The sequence below is a fragment of the Capra hircus genome, chromosome 15 (assembly GCF_001704415.2).
Source record: "Capra hircus breed San Clemente chromosome 15, ASM170441v1, whole genome shotgun sequence".
Taxonomy (NCBI): domain Eukaryota; kingdom Metazoa; phylum Chordata; class Mammalia; order Artiodactyla; family Bovidae; genus Capra; species Capra hircus.
The window spans coordinates 36,646,435-36,669,795 of NC_030822.1; the positions used below are offsets into that span (position 1 = coordinate 36,646,435).

General features: G+C 39.7%; 1 protein-coding gene across 3 annotated transcripts; it reads left to right on the forward strand.

Annotated features, from left to right (window-relative positions):
• ZNF215 (zinc finger protein 215) lies at positions 803–23,361 on the forward strand. 3 transcript variants are annotated; one of them, XM_013969624.2, is made up of 6 exons: positions 803–1,094; positions 9,521–10,078; positions 16,642–16,730; positions 18,125–18,257; positions 18,798–18,893; positions 21,534–23,361. In XM_013969624.2, the coding sequence occupies exons 2-6, from the start codon at positions 9,679–9,681 to the stop codon at positions 22,400–22,402; spliced, it is 1,587 nt and encodes a 528-aa protein (XP_013825078.2). In that variant the 5' UTR covers positions 803–1,094; positions 9,521–9,678; the 3' UTR covers positions 22,403–23,361. The 3 variants fall into 3 exon arrangements, with proteins under 3 accessions (XP_013825078.2, XP_013825079.2, XP_013825080.2); XM_013969625.2 differs by having other exon boundaries at positions 803–1,060; XM_013969626.2 differs by lacking the exon at positions 803–1,094 and adding an exon at positions 1,141–1,283.

Genomic DNA, 23,361 nt, shown 5'->3' on the forward strand with positions numbered 1-23,361 from the left:
ACTGACCTAAAAAATAAAGTCTGTTTTTTAAAAAGCAAAGGAACTGATGCTTTTGCTTTAATCCCATGGACAGAGGAGCCTGGAAGGCTGCAGTCCATGGGGTCGCTGTGGGTCAGACACGACTGAGTGACTTCATTTTCACTTTCACGCATTGGAGAAGGAAATGGCAACCCACTCCAGTGTTCTTGCCTGGAGAATCCCAGGGACGGGGGAGCCTGGTGGGCTGCCGTCTCTGGGGTCACACAGAGTCGGACACGACTGAGGCGACTTAGCAGCTCTTAATTTACAGTCTAGACTGGGTGTATCTAATTGATTAAGTCCTAACTCCAATGCAGACCAAGGCATTTAATATCAGATGTATTCAATTTCTATGGACAGAGACAGGCTCCAACTCTCCACAACACTCAACAGAAGACTATAATTATAGAAAGGTTATTCAAATGATCAGACGCCTAAAAGAAACAAATATCCATAACACATAGCCCATGAAACTACCCCTTCTCGTATCTTGACAATCTACAAATTCCTGACTGCTTTTTGATTCCAGGAGAAAGGGGAGATGAGTAGGTGGGGCAGTGAAAACACGTAAGAAAGATTTCGGCCAGTTTTAGATGTATTTGGAGGAAGCCACAGAAGTTTGACAAGCCATTTTCCCACCTACCCTAAGGGCGGCCCTCGGTTCTAGGCTCTAGAGTTGGACTCAAGGCTACAAAGTGGGAGGGGGCCTGGGAAAGGGGCGGGTCTGGGAGAGGCCCCACCCTCTGTCAACTTTACAAATAGGTCGCGGGTGCTGCTGGGAGCTCAAGCCGAGCCTGGTGAGCATGCGCAGGTGTGCGGGCCTGCGCCTGGAATTTAAGAGGCACGGAACCGGCGCCGGCGAGTAAGGGTCAAGTGTGATACACGGAACTTCAGTTCTGGAGTGTTTACCAACGCAAGCTCCCTTCCCCGACCGGGCGGGCGACTTGTGCGGCTCCTCTGAACTGGCTCCTCTGAACTGGCTCCTCTGAACTGGCTCCTGGGTGTGACTGAACCCAGCCCTGGCTGGGAGCGGTACTTGCAGGTATCACGCGGCTCAGCGGGCAGTGAGGAGGCGGGTGAGTGGAATAGGGAATCCCGCTAGAGGGCATTTACGCGGAACGCACGGGCCTCCTCGGCTTGTTTGCAGTTGCCCGGATTCCAGCTCTGCGCTCTGCGATTTGTGCTGGAGACGCTGGAGGAGGGCGCGACCTGACAGGGGTGGAGGCCTGGGCTGCGGAAGGAAGTCAGCGCATGGGAGAGGAGAAGTAAGCAGGGTATGGGTGGGAAACAGCAAGGCTAGGTTTCATGTCCAGATCCCCTGTCTCCCCTTCAATTCTGCGATGCGGGCGGTCTCCAGGCGCTTACCCTGGTAAATATATCTTGCGCAGCTTGATTTTGGAGTGAATCGTGGATTCCAGATCAAGTGTGATTGGATCGATTAACTGGAAAAGAAAATGGAGAAAAGTTCATTCCAATTTGCCTTGCTTTCTGTCATTCCTGGCCACGCCCTGAAAGTAACTTAGTAATTTTATATTTAGTAGTAAATATAATGAGTAATGTATTACATTTTAATCTATAAATCCCTATTTTTTTATTTTTCTCACTTTGAGTTGAATGTGTAATTCATCTCATTCTTGTTTGTTTATATATGTAAGCGAAGCGAAGTCGCTCAGTCGTGTCCGACTCTTTGAGACCCCATGGACTGTAGCCTACCAGGCTTCTCCGTCCATGGGATTCTTCAGGCAAGAATACTGGAGTAGGTTACCATTTCCTTCTCCAGGGGATCTTCCCGACCCAGGGATCGAACCTGGGTCTCCCGTATTGGAGGCAGACGCTTTAACCTCTGAGCCACCTTTTCCTAACAGTAGAACTTGAGCTGTGCTGTGTAGATTTTTAAATGCAGTGTTAGGAAGTGTTTTTAATTTGAGTTGTGTTTTAGAAGCAAAAGTTAAATTTCAAAGTAGTTGAGATTGTTTTTTCTATTTCTACTTGGTGTTAAGATCCAGTCTTCATTCTGGTAATAAACGTGGTTTGAACAACTTTTATTTACTTTTTGTTTATTGAAGAATTTTTTGGTTCCTTAATGAAGTAGCGGCTTTTGTAAGCATTCTCTTTATTCAGACGCTTATTGACACACTGCTTTATGCTCCTTTTTACAAGCTAATCTCGGAAGGTAAGATTCTCCCTACCTCGGGGTATTGCTCTGCCTATGACGTATTTGATTAAAAACAACACTTCTTACAGATACTACCTATTCCTCATAATTAAAGTATGTTCCAGTTCCTTGACGCTGTAAAATCATTTGAACTTGTGTCAGCTGGCTATTTAATCTAACTCCGGCTTCCTGTCACCTGCGCCTTACTGAGCCCTTCCTTCAGAGGTACTGGCTTAGCGCCTTAACTCTTCATCCTGAGTTACACCATCGTCCTTAAAGGTGTCTGTTTAGTACTTTAGAGTTTAAACTTCTTTTTAAACTTCAACAGTTCTTGACTATTCCATTGCTCCTCCCTTAAACGGAGCACTTAAGCTATTCGCACTCACAGCGGTACCTTGGTCCGTTTATCATCCCTACTGTTCCTCTTTTGAAATCTTCCTGAACATCTCTAACCTGCTCTCGTAGCTTTATAATTATTTATACTGAGTAATATATTTTTAATCTATAAAATCCCTAGTGTATTCTGATGCTTTTTCTCTCTTTGAGTTGAATGTGTAGTTCATCTCATTCTTGTTTAATATATGTAAAGCTTCACTATTTCCTAACAGTAGAACTTGAGCTGTGCTATATAGAATTTAAAGTGGGGTGTTTGAAGTGTTTTTAATTAAGTTGAATTGTGTTTTAGAAGCAAAAGTTAAATTTCAAAGTAGTTGAAATTGTTTTTTTCTATCTCTACATGGTGTTAAGAGCTAGTTTTCATTCTGATAATAAATGTGGTTTATACAACTTTTGTTTACCTTTTGTTTAATGAAGAGTTCTGGTACCTTAATAAGTAGCAGCTTTTTTAAGCATTCTCGTAAGAGCTTGAATAGAAATTACATTCTATCTGGTTTTATATATCAAAGTAAGCATATTCATGTCCACTGTGCTGTTAATTTTAGTTTACTTTATTTGCTAAGGACTGAAAAAGTTGTCTTAGTCTCCTATTTATATTGTGCTATTATTGATCACATCTCTTGTTGTCTGGAAGTTTTGCTATAAATATATTTCAGTTATGGATTTGATACAGATAGTAGTAGTCATAATGTCATGAGTCGTGCCTTCAATCATTAAAAAGTTTCCTCGTCTAATTTCATTCATTTGAGCTTTCAATTCAATATATATCTTAATTCAGTTTATCCCTGCATATTTTGTTGTTTAAATTTGCTTATTTCTTTAATAATCCCTTTAAGCTTTGGAGTTCTTTTGGATGTCTCTTAAGTTTTTATGTAATTGAGTTAAATTTTTACTCAGTGCATTTATCGTTACAGTGGATATTCTTGTTTGTTAAATCTACTTTTTTTTTTTTAATGCTCCCTTGGTTTTTGTTTTTAACGTGTGATCTGTGAACTAATTCTTAGAGTATCTGGGCCCATAGTTCATTCTGCTGAAACTCAGTGAGTGATACCTCTTCAGCACTTGGAACTTATTTTTTTAATAAACCCATACATTCCTAAAGTTTTGGAAAAGGTTTGTGTTGGATCTCAGAATCTTTCCTCAGTTGATCCACTTTGCCCTGTGTCCCCATTTAATGGGGATCTTAATCAGTATATAAATGGTTTCAAATATTTGTACAAGACAGTGAAAATATGGTTTAAAGAAACAGTTTAGCAAAGGCAACCACTTAGAATATGCTAGGAGGTGGCCATAGTGAAGGTGGAAACTCATCTGCCTGTGTGAATCTTAAACTGTTTCAACAGAGCAGGCAGGCCATGTCAAATGGAAGATAGGGATTGAGTGAAGGGTTACATGTGAAACATCTATTCCAGTTATCTCCCCAAACTCCCAGCCCTCTTTTCACATGCATAGAGAAGCAGTTTAGCTCCAGGACCTTCTTCCCACATAAGGTTCTTTTCTAAATAAATTGAATAAACCCTCTGAGGATAACGAAGACCTTTAGTTTTGGTGTTGACATTTTTTATAGTAAAACCTTTTCATTCTGTTGTGTAGGGAGCCCATAGCTTGACAGCCAGCTCCTCCTCTCACCCTAAATCAAAGCCTACCAATGTGTATGTCTCACTGATATTCACATCAGTTCAGTTCAGTTACTCAGTTGTGTCCGACTCTTTGCAACCCCATGGACTGCAGCACACCAAGCCTCCCTGTCCATCACCAACTGCCAGAGTTTACTCAAACTCATGTCCATTGAGTCAGTGATGCCATACAGTCATCTCATCCTCTGTCGTCCCGTTCTCCTCCTGCCTTCAATCTTTCCCAGCATCAGGGTCTTTTCAAATGAGTTAGTTCTTTGCATCAGGCAGCCAAAGTACTGGAGTTTCAGCTTCAGCATCAGTCGTTCTAATGAATATTCAGGACTGATTTCCTTGAGGATTGACTGATTGGATCTTCTTGCTGTCTAAGGGACTCTCAAGAGTCTTCTCCAGCACCACAGTATGGAAGCATCAATTCTTTGGTGCTCAGCCTTCTTTATGGTCCAACTCTCACATCTGTACATGACTACTGGAAAAAACATAGCTTTGACTATATGGATCTTTGTTGGCAAAGTGATTTCTCTGCTCTTTTATATGCTGCCTGTGTTGGTTATAGCTTTTCTTCCAAGGATCAAGCGCCTTTTAATTTCAAGGCTGCAGTCACCATCTGCAGTGATTTTGGAGCCCCCCGAAAATAAAGTCTGTCATTGTTTCCATTGCTTCCCCATCTATTTGCCATGAAGTGATGGGAACAGATGCCATGATCTTAGCTTTCTGAATGTTGAGTTTTAAGCCAGCTTTTTCAGTCTCCCCTTTCACTTTCATCAAGAGGCTCTTTAGTTCTTCTTCATTTTCTGCCATAAGGTCGATGTCATCTGTATATCTGAGGTTATTGATATTTCTCCTGTCAATCTTGATTCCAGCTTGTGCTTCATCCAGCCCAGCGTTTCTCATGATATACTCTGTGTTTAAGTTAAATAAGTGAGGTGACAAGATATTCAATAGCTCTTGGTAAGTCTCCCATTCAGGGCAAATACCCGTTAGGAAACCAGTCTACTGATACAGAAGTAGAAATTCATATAACAATCTAGAATAATCAACCTAACGTTTGATTCTTAACTATGAGCAGGAAACTGGGGAACACTAGATGTCTAAAAACCATGATGATTAAAAACCTTGATCACAGAATCAAAGGGAATTCAGGAAACAGGAAAATCTTCAGAGAAATTTGAAATGATATTGTAACTGTGCAAGCCCAGTGCTATGGGAAGAGAACCATCAGTAAGGAATAGTTTATAAATTTAAAGTGACTGGTAGAAACATTTTTTGTTTCTTCATAAAAGTAAATTCTTCAAAGTCAAGTGAAAGAAATCCCCCATAACTCAAAGAAAAAATAAAAGCTTTCATCAGTTTAAAAAAAAAAAACACTTCTGCGGAGTAAATCTGGACATAGAAATTAAGGTAAGGTAGAAAATGGTTGATTTTTATCATAAAAGTTCTCATGTGCCATTTGATTGTTTTTCCTTGTGCCATGTGCATGGATCACTTTGATTTGAAATTTTTTTCCCATGTTTTATTTTTTACCATAAATTTTTTTTCTCCCTTTTCCTCCATGTTTTAGGAGACATTTTTAGGCTTTTCTGTCATATCATTGGTTCGATGAAGTGTCACTTCTGCTTTCTACTGCTTCCAATCAAGATTTTAAGTCTGCTAATCTACTTTGATACTTACTTTCATCTCATTCCTGTTTTACCAACAGGATTTTTAATTCTCTTTTGTTACAATACATCCTTTTGAATCTGTAGACATCAGGCAAGTGTCTTATTTTTTTACATAAAGATTGTGTTTTAGAACAATTTTACATTTACAGAAAAGTACAGTTTCCATATACCCAAACCATTTCCTCTGTTAGTGACAAATTAGTATGGTACACCTGTTTCAATTAATGGGATAATGAAATACTATTTAATTAATTATATTTCAATTAATGAAATACTATTGATACGTTAACTGAAGCCTATACTCTATTCATATTTCTTTAGTTTTTACCTAATATCTTTTTTCTGATCCGTGGTCCCAGCCAGGATGCTATATTTTATTTGTTTTATATCCTTAAGCTCCTTGGCTATAACAGTTTCTCAGACTTGCCTTTAATGACTTTTACAATTTTGAGGAGTATAGGTCAGGTATTTTAAAGGAAGCCCATCTATTAGAATTTGATTATTTTTCTCACGATTAGATTGGAGTTATTGGTTTAGAGAAGGAAGATCACAGAGAGAAAAGTGCTATTTCCACCACATTGTCTCAACATACTGTCAATGTGACTTACTGCTACTGATGTTACCCTTCATCACCTGGTTGAAATAGCGTTTGTGAGGTTTCTCCTGTGTGTGTGTGTGTGTGTGTGTGTGTGTGTGTGTGTTAGTTGCTCAGTCATGTCTGATTGTTTGCAACCCTGGAGACTATAGCCCACCAGGCTCCTGTCCATGGAATTCTCCAGGCAAGAATGGAGAATGGAGTGGGTAGCTATTCCCTTCTCCAGGGGATTTTTCTGACCTAGGGATTGAACACAGGTTGCCTGCATTGCAGGCAGATTCTTTACTGTCTGAGCCACCAGGGAAGCCCTTTCTCCACTATAAATGCACTTTTCTCCCTCTCCATAGTGTACTCCTTTGGAAGGAAATCATGACAAAGAGCCCACACTCAATGGAGGATTATGCTCTACCTCCTGGAGGGCTGAGTATGTAAATATTTGGAATTCTTCACGTGGGAGATTTGTGTATTCTTCTGCACTTATTGATTGATTCTTAAGCTATGTTAATGTACTATGCATTTACCCCAGACTCTGTCTTCAAGTCCTTTCTGCCTGATGGCTCAGAACCTGCTTGACAAACCAGCATGTTATACTCAGATATTGTTCCCCTAATCTGTGTAAACGAAACTGTCTGTATGGTAATCTGCCCTTCTACAAGATTCAAGTCAATCGTTTTATGGCCCAGGATGAATCATCCGGTGCCAAGATTATCCCAAAATGCAGCTTTTGGATAGGGACCTGGTGCCATCCTGAGTTTTAAGACATTCCTTTCTTTCATTAACAGACTGCTGGTGACTACAGCAGTTATAAGAAATGACACTGTCATTTCTATAACATCCAGCTGAAGACTAGCAGGGGGGTATTCTTTCTGCCCCCTTCTGATGCCTATGTCAGACGCTTTCTCTGTCTCCTTTAGACTTTAGTAAAACTTTATTACACAAAAGCTCTGAGCAATCAAGCCTTGTCTCTGGCCCCAGATTGAGTTCTCCTCCAGAGGCTAAGAACCCCCAGGTCTTTTCGTTCAGCAACAACCTTTCACTACCCCAGTCCTCAAAGCATCCATTTGTCCATGGAACCCTGGTTCCTTTTATTGAAGAATGGTTTTAGAAACCAAGATCTGGGGGTTAAGTGTTCCTTCTATGCCTATTCTGCTGACAGAGCCAGGAAATATATGTGTGTATACTAACCCCTATATGTTCATATATCTGTAAATATTTCTATATGTGACTTCTTTACCTGTATTAAGCTAAACATAAGTTCATACTGATATCTCCAGCTCTAATTCATTACCACATGGATCATTTGGCCTCCTTCCCTTGGTTATCTGAAAACTCCCACTCAAACATTGAGAAACCTGGCTCTCAGAAACTGCACTCCATTTACTTATTATTCAGTTCCAGCACAAGTGTATATCAGTATCAGAATTGTTTCATTTCTACCTTCTTGAAAATAACTATCAACTGGAGCATGTTTCTTATGCCTTTAGTCTTATGGATTCTGCTTATTTCCAAACTCCTTTTTTTTACCCCCCTGGAATGTCATATTCTAAAATGTTTTCTTGTCCTCTCTAGCATTGTGTATTTTTCTTTGTATCGCACTGTCATTTCAAAGGCCTTCGTATATCCTTCCCCTGCTGCTGCTGCTGCTGCTGCTGCTGCTGCTGCTGCTGCTGAGTCGTTTCAGTCATGTCCGACTCTGTGCAACCCCATAGACGGCAGCCCACCAGGCTCCCCCATCCCTGGGATTCTCCAGGCAAGAATACTGGAGTGGGTTGCCATTTCCTTCTCCAATGCATGAAAGTGAAAAGTCAAAGTGAAGTCGCCCAGTCGTGTCTGACTCTTCACGACCCCATGGACTACAGCCTACCAGGCTCCTCTGTCCATGGGATTTTCCAGGCAAGAGTACTGGAGTGGGTGCCATTGCCTTCTCCAATATCCTTCCCTTACTTTGTTTATTAATCCTTACTTGAATGTTGATGGATCTATTCAGGTGGACATTGCCAGTAGATGAGGTCAGGAAATACTTTTATACATAAACTTTTGGCCAGATTGTAAGGTATACTTATAGGCAGACACATCTGTGTTGTGTATGATAATATATGATAATCTATTGAATGCTTACTATCTGCTGAGAAGTGAGGTGAGTGTTCTTTTAATCCCTATAATTCAATCAGACAGATTTTGTTACATTCATTTACAGTTGAGAAAACTCAGACTTTGGCTAAACAATTTGCTCAAGTTCATACATGTAGTAACTAGTACAATCTGGATTTAACCTCATGTCTACGACTCCAAAGTGTGTACTCTTAGCTACTATATATAGACTATATCAGGGTTTCTTAACTTCAGAATTATTGACATTTGGGGCTAGATAATTATTTTTTATAAGAGGATGTAATGTGCACTGCAGGGTGTTTAGCAGCTTCCCTGCTATACCCACTAGATGCCAGTAACAGCCCCCACTTGTGACAACCAGAACTGTCTCCAGGCATTGCCAGATTTTCTCTGTTGGCAGAATTGCACCTGAGAACCACTAGCCTAGTGGCTTACAATAAACATGACTCCTGAATGGTAAATTGCATCTGGACTGGGAGAGCTGTAAACCTGATGGAAGTTGGATCTGAACTTCTCTGACTGTAGTGACTCTTATAATCAGGCATGTTCTTTTGGGGAGCTCTGAGAGCTTCACTTGTAAAGTTGTTAGATATTGGTCCTGTGGAAGGAACCTTTCAGTCAAGATGCTTTCTGCCCAACCGTCATGGGCCACATTGCCTTGCACTTGAGCTATACTCTGTGAGAACTCCCACTGAAGAAAAATTCCAGTTCCTCAGTCCTCTGCTAGCAAGCGTTGTTTTCTGTCTAGTAGCCTTCTTAGTAGCTGGGGCCAAATATGATGTGTGGTTGACTTGTAAGTCTTGAATGTTGGGTTGAGCCTAAGACCTCCCTGTTGCACATTGCACACTGGTTCATAGCGAATCCTAACAAATGAAAACTTGTAATTATTATAAGGGAATATACTTTTTGACCTAGATCTCATTTGTCTTTTTTTTTTTTTTTTTTTCAGTTTCTCAGTTACCTGAATATTGGCTGTGTGTCTGAAGCTCCTGGAACTTTTCTCACTGCATATGTACATTGTACACAAGTGCTTAGCCCCAGCCTGAGAATTATTGAAATCTTCTGGTAAAACAAATTTGAACAGCAGTGGGAGTTCTGTGGAGGAGGATGCAGCTTTTGAGCAAGCTGATGACTGTCTCAAAACCTCATAACCTGGCTCCTCATGAACAAAGTGAGGTCCTGAGAGCAGATACGTCTTGGCAGCAGGAAACCATCCCAGTCGTGGAGACAGATGACTGTGAGGCCTCTCGTCAGCGATTCAGGCATTTCCAGTATTTGGAAGTGTCTGGGCCTCGTGAAGCCCTGAGCCAACTCTGGGAGCTCAGTCTTCAGTGGCTGAGACCAGAAATTCATACCAAGAAGCAGATTCTAGAGCTATTGGTGCTGGAGCAGTTCCTGGCAGTTCTCCCTGAAGAAGTCAGGACTTGGGTGAATTCACAATATCCGAAGAATAGCAAAGACGTGGTGAGCCTCATAGAGGATGTGATTGATATGCTTGAAGATGAAGGTGAGAATATAGAAAATTGGACGTAGAATAGTTGACCCTCTCCCATATGAGGAAAAATTATCTAAAAAAATTTTTTTATTTGTATATAGTTGATGTACAATATTATGTAAGTTGGAGGTTTATGATATGTTATTGTTTAGTCCCTAAGTTGTGTCTGACTCTGCAACCCTGTGGACTGCAGCATGCCAGGCTCCCCTGACCTTTACAGTCCCCCGGAGTTTGCTCAAACTCATGTCCATTGAGTCGATGCTACCATCCAACCATCTCATTCTCACTCCCTTCTCCTCCTGCCCTCAATCTTTCCCAGCATCAGGGTCTTTTCCAGTGAGTCCACTTTTTGCATCAGGTGGCCAAAGTATTGGAGCTTCAACTTCATTATCAGTCCTTCCAATATAGTGATTCACAATTTTACAAGATTATACTCCATTTATAGTCATTATAAAATATTGGCTATATTCCTTCTGTTGTATAATATATCATTGTAGCTTATTTTATACATAATAGTTTTTACCTATTCATTCTCTACCCTTTTACTCCCCTATTCCCTCTTCCTACTGATAACCACTAGTCTATGAGTCTGTTTCTCTTTTGTTATATTCAGTAGTTTGTTGTATTTTTTAGATTCCACATGTAAGTGATATCATAGAGTATTTGTCTTCCTCTGTCTGACTTATTTCACTTAGCATAGTAACTTTTTCTGAAGTTGAATGGTGTCAAGGGCCAGATCATAAAGAACTTTACTATACTAGGAAGGCTGAACTGAGAACTCAGAGATTGAGTAGGGGAGTAAAATAATTTGATTTGCCTTTCAAAAATACTCTTTTGGTTTCATTGTAGAACAGGGGTCAGTAGACCATGACCACAGGCCAACTATTTTTGGAAATAAATTTTTATTGGAACATAGGTACATCCCATTTGTTTACATTTTGTCTATAGCTGCTTTCCTGCTATGGCTGGAGTTGATTGGTTATAGCAGAGACTATATGGCCTGGAAAGCCTAAATAAAATATTTATAATCTGGGTCTTTATAGGAAAAGTTTATCAATATCTGCGATAAAGGATAGCACTGTGAGCTCTGAAAATAGGAAAACCAGTTAGGAGCTATTGTAGTAGTCAGGTGTTAGAGATGAGGAAGCATTGGGAAAACAGGAAATTGAACCTAAAGGATTTACATATTATCTGTGAATGGGATAAATGTTCTGGCTTGCATGAATGGGGTGTTAAATAACAGATTTTGTTGGAGGAGAAATTGATATATTAATTATGTGACACATTGAATTTGAGGTCTTTGTGCAACAGCCACAATGAACCATCTAATATGTAATGAACAATTTGGCTTTAATGTTGAAGCCATTTTAGTAGAAGTTTAGTAGTTTTTGTTGCTGCTATAACATGTTACCATTAATTTTATTACTTAAAACAATATGAATTATAGCCCTACATGTCTGTAAATTAGTGGGTCTTTCTGCACTAAAATCAAGAAGGAAAAATACGTAAACTTATAGGTATGAACGGGAGTAGAAGAAATACAGATTCTTAGGAAGACCCAGTATTTAAGAGCTGGTATAGATATAACTCCCTGGAGGAAGAAATGGCAACCCACTCCAGTATTCTTGCCTGTAAAATCTCATGGACAGAGGAGCCTGGTGGGCTACATTCCATGGGATCGCAGAGTTGGACATGACTGAGCACACACACATAGCTTTAACTACCATTATAGAAAACAGATCTAGGATAGAGGAACGTGTTAAACTATACCATGGGAATGCCATTAGTAAAATCTAATTTGTCAGAAACTGCAAGACAATCCAGTTTCTAGAACAAAATTCTAAGGAAGCAGGGAGGGGCGTGGAAGAGGGATTTAGAGATTAAAAGAAACATGAAAGATATGAAACTGATCATGTGAATGTGTGGACCTTATAACAAACAATTGAGGCAATTGACTGGATATTTGACTAAGAATTATTAATCAGAAACAGTGATGATATAGGTGTTGGAGTTATATTTAGTCTTTATCTAAAAGGTAAAAATGAAGGACTGAGAAAAATAAAAAAACTCAAAATAAGGTCAGCAGGCTAGAAAGGAGTAATCCAGAGAGTCAAAGAACCAGGCAAGATTGGTGTCTTGAGCTAAGAAAGAAGAAATCTGAAAGAAGGGATTGGTGAACGCTGTTGCAAGAAAAAAAAAGTCTTATAAAAATGAGTACTGAAAATAATTGATTGAAATTGTTGGTTAGATCAGTGGTCCAGCATGGGTCTGTCTGGGCTAAAATCAAGGCTTCAGCAGTTCTTTGTTTTTGAGTCTCGTGCGCCCCTTCTCCCATCTTCAAACTGGCCATGGTGAACTGGGTCCTTTACACACTGCCATCTCTCTGACACTCCATTCTGTTGTCACAGTGTGTGCTGGCACACATGCAGTTGCTCACACTCATTCATTCTTTCACTTTCTCTGTCTCACTGACCACAGCTGGGAAAGATCCTCTGCTTTTCAAGAACTATGTGATTTGATTGAGACCACCCAGATAATCCAGAATCATTTCTTCATCTCAAAGATCTTTAATGTTACAGAATCCCTTTTGCCATACTATCCAAGGGTTTGGGCATGAATATCTCAAGGGGCCTATTATTCTGCCTATCACATGGGTAAAAAAAAAGAAAGAAAGAAATATGAGGTGAGAGTGTGATAATGATTACAGACTATTCCTGAGAAGTTTAGTTGGGAAGGAAATGAGAGGTTGCAGGGTAATACAGGACTGGGAAAGGCTTTTGGTTTCTTTTAACGTGTCATGGATCCCTGAAAAATCCACTTAAAGGGTTTGCCTTTATTTTTACTTAACTTAGATCTCTCAGGAGGGCTTCCATAGTGGTTCAGACAATAAAGAATCCGCCTGCAGTGCAGGAGACCTGGGTTCGATCCCTGGGTTGGGAAGATCCCCTGCAGGAGGAAATGGCAACCCACTCCAGGATTCCTGTCTGGAAAATCCCATGGACAGAGGAGCCTAGCGGGCTACAGTCCATGGGGTTGCAAAGAGTTGGACAGGACTGAGTGACTTATACACAGATCTCTCAGGGCCGAGAGGCTACTGGCTAGCATTTGTTGAAAACATTTAATGAAAACTGTAAGAATTAAAGATTTTTAAATTTAAAAAAGAAAAAAAAAAAAGAAAACTGTATTAGCTACTGCCACCTGGAACAGCAAATAAACAGTTGGGACAAACATAAACCAAACAAAAAGATTGGGAGGAAAGGTGCTTTAGGGAGTAAAGAATTTGAAAGCTTCTACAAATTCTTAGAAATCTAGGAGGCTGGGTATGTGTTCTGAAAGACCTGAGGATTCCCTGATTCTCACCTCTGTCCAGTCTTCAGGCTCTGCTCAAGCAGAGGTGATAACTATCTGGCTAAGTGTTGAAGGCATTCCCTATGCAGACAGCCCATCTACAAAGGCTAGGGAATGATATTGAGTTTTTCCCCCCTCCGTAGTTCAGTTCAGTCACTCAGTTGTGTCTGATTCTTTGCAACCTCATGGACTGCAGCACACCAGGCTTCCCTGTCCATCAGACTTCCTCTCCCTGTTTCAAGCATTTAAGGGAATCTCTGTGGAATTGCTAGCTAACCACTAAGCTGACAAAACACACTTAAGTGGACACAGAAAACAAAGAATATAGGCTTTATAAAATATTTTAAATGTTGAAGATTAGCAATATTGATAAAAGTTTAGCTACAATGATCAAGAAAAAAAAAAGGCTAAAATCATTGAGATCGGGAATAAAGGTAGGGAGATTATTATTAAACTTGCATAAATCAAAGAGGACACTGTGAAAACTTAGATGAAATAGAAAATTTTCCAAAACGACCCAAACTGATTCTGAACCCATCTATAATAGCTGAATTTTTAAAATGTCAAGCAAGTAAAAAATCTTTTTGAGGAAGTGGGGATGGAGAAAGTATGACTATATCTAAGCAACTACCAAGACCATAGTAGTGGAGAATGAGAGGAGGTGACTTTGGTGGGCAAGATCCATTTTAAATTAAAAGGGAGAAAGAATATAGAGACAGCTTGAGAATGTATCAATTTATGAATTTTTCTTTGAATGGCATGAGAGTTTCAGAGAACACAATTGTAAAGGTTTACAAAGGAGGTCAGGAGGGAAAAGGAAAGGAAACAGTACTCAGTGAGAGTGATAAAATGGAGGATGGTTGATTTAAGGCTTTTGCATCTTTTCAAGATATATCTTGCATGTTTCCAAGAATGACAAAGTGAAAAAACATGGACTAGTCACTGTCCGAGGAATTACGGGACCGAGGTTTCACAAAGTGTTATAGGCCTGAATAAAGTTAACAGACTATAATCTTATTGGCAACATTCAAATGGCATGTTGCTGAAATTTGGGGGTTTTTTCCCTCAATTTTGCCTTTATTTACAAAGTGGTCTCATAAATATTTCTTGCATTGTTTTTGTTTTTTGTTATTTCACCCTGAATCAATAAGGGTGAAATACTTACAGACCAGTATTGGTACATAGTCTGACATTTTAAGATTAGTGGTGTAACTGATGAATCTCGGAGTAACATTAGAAACTAGCCCTTGGGTGTGTGTATGTATATGTATATGTATATATATACACATATACATACATATATATACACATACATATATATATACACACATACATATATATATATATATGTTTCACCAAAGGGCTGGAGAACAGAATTGGTTACCACAAAGATTTTTATGTCATGGAAGTCATTAAGTCTGTGTGTAGTATACACAAAGCAACTTAGAGAAGAAGAATCCTTGCACAGAGTAATCCCCAATGTCTTTGAGGACGTGATTGGTTAGGTAAAATATTATTAGCTCCCAGTAGAATTACAGCCTGTGGTGGCTAAGCCTTAATTAGGATTTAGTTTTGACAAGATTAAAGTTATTATTTTTTTGATCTGCTATAACCACAGATGAACCGTGAACTTCCTGATGTTCAAGCTGGTTTTAGAAAAGGCAGAGGAACCAGAGATCAAATTGCCAACATCCGCTGGATCATTGAAAAAGCAAGAGGGTTCCAGAAAAACATCTATTTCTGCTTTATTGACTATGCCAAAGCCTTTGACTGTGTGGATCACAATAAACTGTGGAAAATTCTGAGAGAGATGGAAATACCAGACCACCTGACCTGTCTCTTGAGAAATCTGTATGCAGGTCAGGAAGCAACAGTTAGAACTGGACATGGAACAACAGTTCCAAATCGGTAAAGGAGTATGTCAAGGCCGTATATTGTCACCCTGCTTATTTAACTTCTATGCAGAGTACATCATGCAAAATGGATGAAGCACAAGCTGGAATCAAGATTGCTGGGAGAAATATCAATAACCTCAGATATGCAGATGACACCATCCTTTTGGCAGAAAGTGAAGAGGCACTGAAAAGCCTCTTGATGAAAGTGAAAGAGGAGAGTGAAAAAGTTGGCTTAAAGCTCAACATTCAGAAAACGAAGATCATGGCATCTGGTCCCATCACTTCATGGGAAATAGATGGGGAAACAGTAGAAACAGTGTCAGACTTTATTTTGGGGGGCTCCAAAATCACTGCAGATGGTGATTGCAGCCATGAAATTAAAAGACACTTGCTCCTTGGAAGAAAAGTTATGACCAACCTAGATAGCATATTCAAAAGCAGAGATATTACTTTGCCGACTAAGGTCCATCCAGTCCAGGCTATGGTTTTTCCAGTGGTCATGTATGGATGTGAGAGTTGGACTGTGAAGAAGGCTGAACGCCGAAGAATTGATGCTTTTGAACTGTGGTGTTGGAGAAGACTCTTGACAGTCCCTTGGACTGCAAGGAGATCCAACCAGTCCATTCTGAAGGAGATCAACCGTGAGATTTCTTTGGAAGGAATGATGCTAAAGCTGAAACTCCAGTACTTTGGGCACCTCATGCGAAGAGTTGACTCATTGGAAAAGACTCTGATGCTGGGAGGGATTGAGGGCAGGAGGAGAAGGGGACGACAGAGGATGAGATGGCTGGATGGCATCACGGACTCGATGGATGTGGGTCTGAGTGAACTCCAGGAGTTGGTGATTGACAGGGAGGCCTGGTATGCTGCGATTCATGGGGTTGCAAAGAGTCGGACACGACTGAGTGACTGAACTGAGTGATAACCGCAGATAAGGCATCAAAGTATTATTTTCCCTCTTCTCTCTGATCTAGTAGTTCTCCACCCCTAGTAGAATATCAGAATCACTTTTAGACCTTTTTAAAACTCTAAAATCTGGGACTTCCCTAGTGGTCCAGTGGTTTAGAATCCTCGCTTCTACTGCAGGGGTTGTGGTTTCCATCCCTGGCTCAGTGAACTAAGATCCTGCATGCTGCATGGTGCAGTCAAAAAGTAAATAATAACAATAATAAAGAATTAAATAAAAATCTGGGCCCCACCCCTGGAGATTCTGGTTGCTGGTAGAACTTGACATTTTTTTCAAGCTTCTGAAGTAGCATGGTGGAACTGCTGTAATTATTAGAAGTTTCTCTGGGGAAAAATGTTTCTCCCTAACGTTTTCTTCATCTTCAGATATAACCTGCAAGGATTCTGTCCTACATCAGAAGGGGAGCTTCAAGAAAAAGAAAATGGAAGCTGACTTAATAACAGGCAAATCCCAGGTAAATTAGGATTCCAGTCTTTATTGAAAAATCCTGCCCTTTCTTTTTGGTCTTTGAACTTTTGCCAAACATAAGGGCATGACTGTTATTCTCCCACAGGACACTGGACCCATTTTAGCTGATGATACACTTTTTGGAAAATATTTAATTTTGTATATTCTCTGTGCATCTATGCCCTCAAGATTGTAGATGATAACTGAAACTGTAGGCATAGGGCCTCCCCAGGGAATGTTTAGAATTCAAAGTGAAGAGAACCAAAGGTAGAATCCTGAGCAATGTCAATTAATAGGCAAGAGCAGAAGAAACCTCAAAGGGTACTGAAATGAAGGGACCAAAGTTGTAGAGGAAAGCCAGGTCAAAATGATGTCACCTTGAAAGCAAAGGATGAACATTTTCAAGTATATTTCATATTTCAGTTCTTCAAAAGTTCAGGAAAGTACAGCTGGGTAGTGTCTGTTCTCTTAGCGTCAAGGAGATATACGCATGCATGGGAACAGAAGCCAGATTGTTGAGGGTTGAGGAGAGGAAAAGTGAGGAAGTAGGCTGAACACACGTAGACAACTTATTCACAAAGACTGGCTCTGAGGCAGAGGAGGGTTTGTGTGATTTGTATTTCAGTGTGAGTGGTGGTGCCTAGAAGGACAAGGTTAAGAGTGCTGAACAGAGAAGTGCAACAACTAGTGGGATGAGGGCCTGAAGTATTTCTGCAGTGCCTAACATTTCTAAGCGCTGGGAATATGACAGTAAAGCAAACACCTGCCGTTGTGGAGATTATATTCTAGTAGAAGTAGACAGACAAATACAAGCAAATAAGATAATTGCAGAGAGTAATAATTATTACAGAGAAAAATAAACATAACCCAGTAGACTGATTAGGAAGAAGGCTACTTTGTTGGGTAATCAGAGGCGGGGTGGGGAGGGGGGGTACGTATTTAACAGAGTGACACTGGGCTCTGAGACCTGAAGGATTAGGCATTAAAAGGTTGCATTTCCCAATTAGAGATGCTCCCTCTTCTGCTAGCGGAACCTACATCTTCATTACAAATTTCCCACATTATACCTTAAACTCTTCCTGTTCTGAACTCTTTGTGTAAGTTATTTGTACTCTAACTTTTTGTTCCACAGTTATTCCAGCTGTTTTTTCTCCTCAATTAAAATATAAGCTCATCTAGAGTTAGGACGGCCCTTCATTTTCCTTTTGCAGCCCTCACAGAGTACCAAGTTGATAGGGCCCTCATGTAACTTGATTTTTTACCACTTAGAACTGCCAACACTGTCCTATCAATTATTTTTGTATATTCTGACCACCTACCCTATTCTTTCCAAATTCATTTCTTCTCTAGTAATACTAGTATTTTGGAGAACTTTAATTAAATAGGAACTTAATGTTTTAGGAACCAGTGAAATTCGAAGATGTGGTTGTGGAATTCAGCAAAGAAGAGTGGGGGCAACTGGACCCTGCTGTAAAGAACCTGTACAGGCATGTGATGCTGGAGAACTATAGGAACCTGAATTCACTGCATAAAGGTGATATCTGTGTATTTACCTAATCTGCCCTTTCGTAGTCTCTTCATGTGTGCGTGCTCAGTCGCTTCAGTTGTGTCCAACTCTTTGCAACCCTGTGGACTGTATGTAGCCTGCCAGGCTCTTCTGTTGATGGAGATTCTCCAGGCAAGAATACTGGAGTGAGTTGCCATGCCCTCCTCCAGGGGATCTTCCTGACCCAGAGATCCAGGCCTCATCTCTTATGTCTCCTGCATTGTTGGGTGGATTCTTTACCACTAGCGCCACCTGGGAAGCCCAGTAGTCTCTTCATCTTCTGTTAAAAACTAGGACTGCTGAAGTGGTTGAGGGCATTTGAGTTTGGGTTTAGATTTTCTAATAACTTGGGAACAATAGCAGATGTTCTTGCTGAATGTGATTGAAAGTCCTTTCTGATGTAGAGCTAGAAATACACAGGTTCACTGGCCTTATCTTTTAGCAGCTCAGAGACTACTACTTTGGGATTGAATTCTCTTCTCTCTAAAAATGTCTGAAATGTCTTTGTTTCCTTTTCCCCATGAAAAGAGCATCTACTCTCCAAACCAGTTGAGACCTCCAAGTTGGAGAGTAAGAAAGAAAGTTGGATAATGGAGCAAGAAATCCAAAGAACAGCTGTTTTTGGTAAGAATCAGGCAGATCTGAGGCATTTGTAAGAAGCTTCTGTTCATTAAATACATAGATAATGTATGACCCAATTTGAGTTGGGTTTGAGTTGGTAGTCAGGAGGTGACAACAAACCAGCTAAACTTTGAAGAAAAAGTCATTGCTTTTCATTCACAGACTTTTTTTTTTTCTTATGTGAACAGGCAAACAGTGGTGTGGATTAGAAACACAGACTCCTTATTTTTTTTTAATTGATGTGTGGTTGATTTACAATGTAGTGTTAGTTTCTGGTGTACTGAAAAGTGATGCAGTTAGGCATGTCTATATATCAAAATATATCCTCAGTATCAAAATTATTATATCTGTTAAGGATTTTGTAAGATGGCCAGATATAAAATAAATAGATTAGTAGGTTTTCTACATCTTAGAACTAAGTGACTTGAAAATAACAAAATACATTAGAGTGATTTTTTAAATAGAAGTAAAGAAGTTACGTGAAAATGAGTTGTACATATGTAAAGAGAACATAGACTTATTAGGGAAATACAACCAGGAATTTTGCTGTTCAGTAAATCCTGCTAGAACAATTATGGTTTTGATCATCTATTACTTCTTACAGATCATTCTAAAACTTAGTGACTTAAAACAATTATCTTAGTAATTCTCACAATTTTGTGAGTTGACTTAGGAATTCTTAGATTCCATACGATATTAGCTGAGGATGCAGTGTTCTGGCCACTTGACTGGGCTGGAATGGCTAAGATGACTCATCACATAGCCGGAGGTTGATGCAGGCTGTCATGGGAATTTTGCTGGTCCTGTGGACCAGAATACCTGTACCTGGCCTTCTGAGGCAAGGACTCCTCACAGCACAGCAGCCATACTCTGACAGGAAACATCCTGAGAGGAATTGGAAGCTGTCAGTCTTCTAAAGGCTAGGCCCAGAAGTAGCCTCGTATCACTTCTGCTACATTCTGTTGGCTAAGCAGGGACAGAATCAGCCCAAATTCCTGGGGAAGAAAACAAAAAATACTAAAAAACACTGCACTTCTCTGTGAAGAGCATATCAGAGAACGTGCCATAATTTTGATCTGCTGTAGTTTGTCCTCTGACCACAAATTGACTTCATTTTCCTTGTTAATTACATTTACTCCCTCCCCAGATGTCATCTCATTATGGCATCAAGTTTGAAGTGCAGAAATTCATTCTGTGAATTAAGTCCAGGTTTGGAGGAGATTCCTCTTGCTCTGAAAACCTGTGACTTCAAGGAACAAGTTATCTGCTCCCACACATCCAGCATACACTGGTGAAGTAGAGACAGGAAAACTGCAGTCAGGATTCCCAGTATATGCCGAGGCTCCACCCTAGGACACTGATTTAATAGTCTACTTTCTAGCATGGGCATTGTATAGACAATTGATGATTTCTCCTAGAAATTAGACTAAAGGAGGCTGAACTGATATATACTTGACAAAGTTGGATGTATCAGTGGGAGCTGCTTTGAGGTAAAAGTCATTTCATCAAGTAAAACAGTATTACCTAAGGACAGATTAGATGTGAGAGATGAAGAGCCGTGGTTATTCAAGTTTTCTTTATAAACTCCAGTGTAAATGTTAAAAGACCAGTGACTCATTGAACAAAAATGAGGATGTCAAGGGAAGCTGTTTCCACATGGAGGGAGATGGTCTCTCATTTGCTGAGTTTTGGAAGAGAGTAGGGATAGTCAAGTGGAGATGTCCTAGAAACTGTATGAAACTGCAAAGCTGAAGATCTTAGCTACTGATAAATCATGAAAGATAACAATGTTAGACATATCTGAAATTATGTGGAAAAAGAGAAAGAAAGGTCATTTAAATTTAATTTTTAAAGAAATGCTAGAATGCACAGTTTACTGGGTATATATATACACACAGAAACTAAGTGAAAAAGGAATTTTGAGAAAGGAAGTGAAACTTTATCACAAGAAATAGAGAAACTAAAGAGAGATGGAAAGAGAAAAACCTAGCCTGAATCAGGTAAAGTTTTGAGTCCTAAGAAACACATAGAAAAATGTCTGAGCACTTTTAGAATCAGGAGTGATTTTTGTACCCAGAATAAGAATAGTTTCCATGCTATTATATATTTCAGTTCTTTCTGCCTCTTTTAAATACAGGGAATAATTGCTGCTGTAAGGATAATAGGGGCACTATGATTGCAGGTTTGCTTTAAGGTACGGGGCCTATAAATTTAGACATGTTCTAAAGAAATGATTAAATTGGCATTTTAGAAGGGCGTATTATTTGAAACAGCTTGGGTTAAAAGAGACAAGTTACTGGAGAAAGCAAGATTAGGTATAACTCTCACAGACTAGTTATGAACCAGTGATGGCTTGAAATGTGATATGCCGTGCCATCTCTGTATATCTACTGATATTCTGCCAAGTTCTGTGTATTCTCCTTAGTATTCCTAAATAGCTCTCCTCATGTTTTATGATCTCCTCATCCTCTTTTTAATATTTTTATCTCATTTATTTCTTCTATAATCCTTGTTTTCTAACCCCACCTCACATTTTAATTCTGTATTTAAAGATCCATAAGATACACCCTTATGTGGCTTAGCATTCCTTTGCTAATTAAGCAATTTTCCTTCCAGTTCATGGCATTTTTTATTTATTTTTAGACAGAGAGAGAATTTCAGAAAATCAGGAATTAGTCCCCAAACAGAGAATTTCTGGAGAAGAATCATCCCGTGCAGTGATTATAACAAGACTGACTGAAGGCGGACATTTTCCTATAGATGCCCGGAACAGTGATGACTGGTTATATAGGAATCAGGAACCCTGGGACATAAATTTGCCACAAGAAGTTTTCATTCCTAATATAGTCTACACTAAGGAGGGAGACTTTGAATACAGTGAAAATAAAGTAAGCTCTGATGTTAAGTCAGTTAAGTCAATTTTTGATACACAACAGGGAATTCCTATGAGAAAGGATTCCCCAAAGTGTGATCAGCTTAAAACTAACTTTGAATTTAATTTAGACTCAGTAGGTAAGCAGCATTCAGCATATAAGTGTGCGAGTGCCTTGAGCCTGAGTTCAGATACTCAGCTCCCCAAAAGTCGTACCGTAGTGAATTTCTATAAATGCTATCAGTGTGGAAAGGCCTTCAGCCGCAGTTCATCGCTCATTCGACATCAGATCATTCACACAGGAGAGAAACCCTATAAATGCAGTGAATGTGGAAGATGCTTCAACCGACGTTCAAACCTTACTAAGCATCAAAAACTTCATGTTGCCACAAAAGCCTGGGGAGGCAGTCAATCTGGAAAAGCCCTCAGTGCGCATAAAGACAGTAATAAAAATCCAAGACTCCATTCTCCAAATAATCTCCATGAATGTGTTAACTGTGGAAAATCCTTCACCCGTAGCTCCTCACTTACTCGACATCAAATGATTCATACAGGAGAGAAACCATTCAAATGTAAGCAATGTAAGAAAACCTTTACCAGAAGTTCAAACCTGCTTAAACACCAAAAAATTCATACTTGAGAGAAGTCCTGTGATAGCAACAATGTGGGATTTCTTTAGTCAGAGTGCAAAACTCATTCAAAGTCTGTGAATTTCTTCTGGAAGGAATCCTGTGAATATAGTAAATGGAAGAAAATATTTGTTAGAGAGTATTCTTTAATTGATATGACTGAATTAACACTGGAGGTAAATTGGGTATAAATCTGAGGGAGCTTTTCCAGGTTTCATATGAAGCCATAAGGGTTCGGAATTAAACAGCAACGTGGTAGTGTTTGTCATTATTCTGATGTCCATTTACCATCATCTCTCCCTAGTTCATAAATGAAACCTATGGAATAATTACATTCACCTGATATATTGATGAAGTAGATACTAGGGTGGAGCCAAGCAATACCCTTGGAGTGAAATCTAATTAAACTCAAACTTTCAGTCCTCATAAGAAGGTCACAAGCAACCAGGAGCTCATGAGAATATAGAAGGACACTTCTAGGGACTGACTCTGAATTAATGCGAAGACTACAGAGACTGCCAGTTACCCCACCCGTGGTGATGTCCTTGGGTGTCCTGGTGCTGAATGGGGACTGGAATGGAAGAGTATTATCAGCTGCAATGGTGGGTAGATACGTTGTTAGTCTACATGTATTCTCAATATCTGCCTTTGTTAAAGTACTCTGGGATCTAAGCTTGAGAGACATCCATAACCCTAAGGCTTGTCATTTATCCCAAACATTAAAAGGTCAGCAGAGTCCTAATCCTCTGTGTGTCAGAACTTCCTCTTTCTTCTGTAAGCTGCCTCGGGATCCCAGAGGATTCTTGAACCAACATGCTTATGTTAGTTTGCCCCCAAAGAAACATACTGGAGACATGCCCAGTGAATGTTGATGGTGGCTTTTGTCAGGGTTCATACCTTATCCAAAGGTGGAAAATGTATTCTGAAGTGAACCCCTCCCTACAATGAGTTAATAAATGTGAAAAAATTA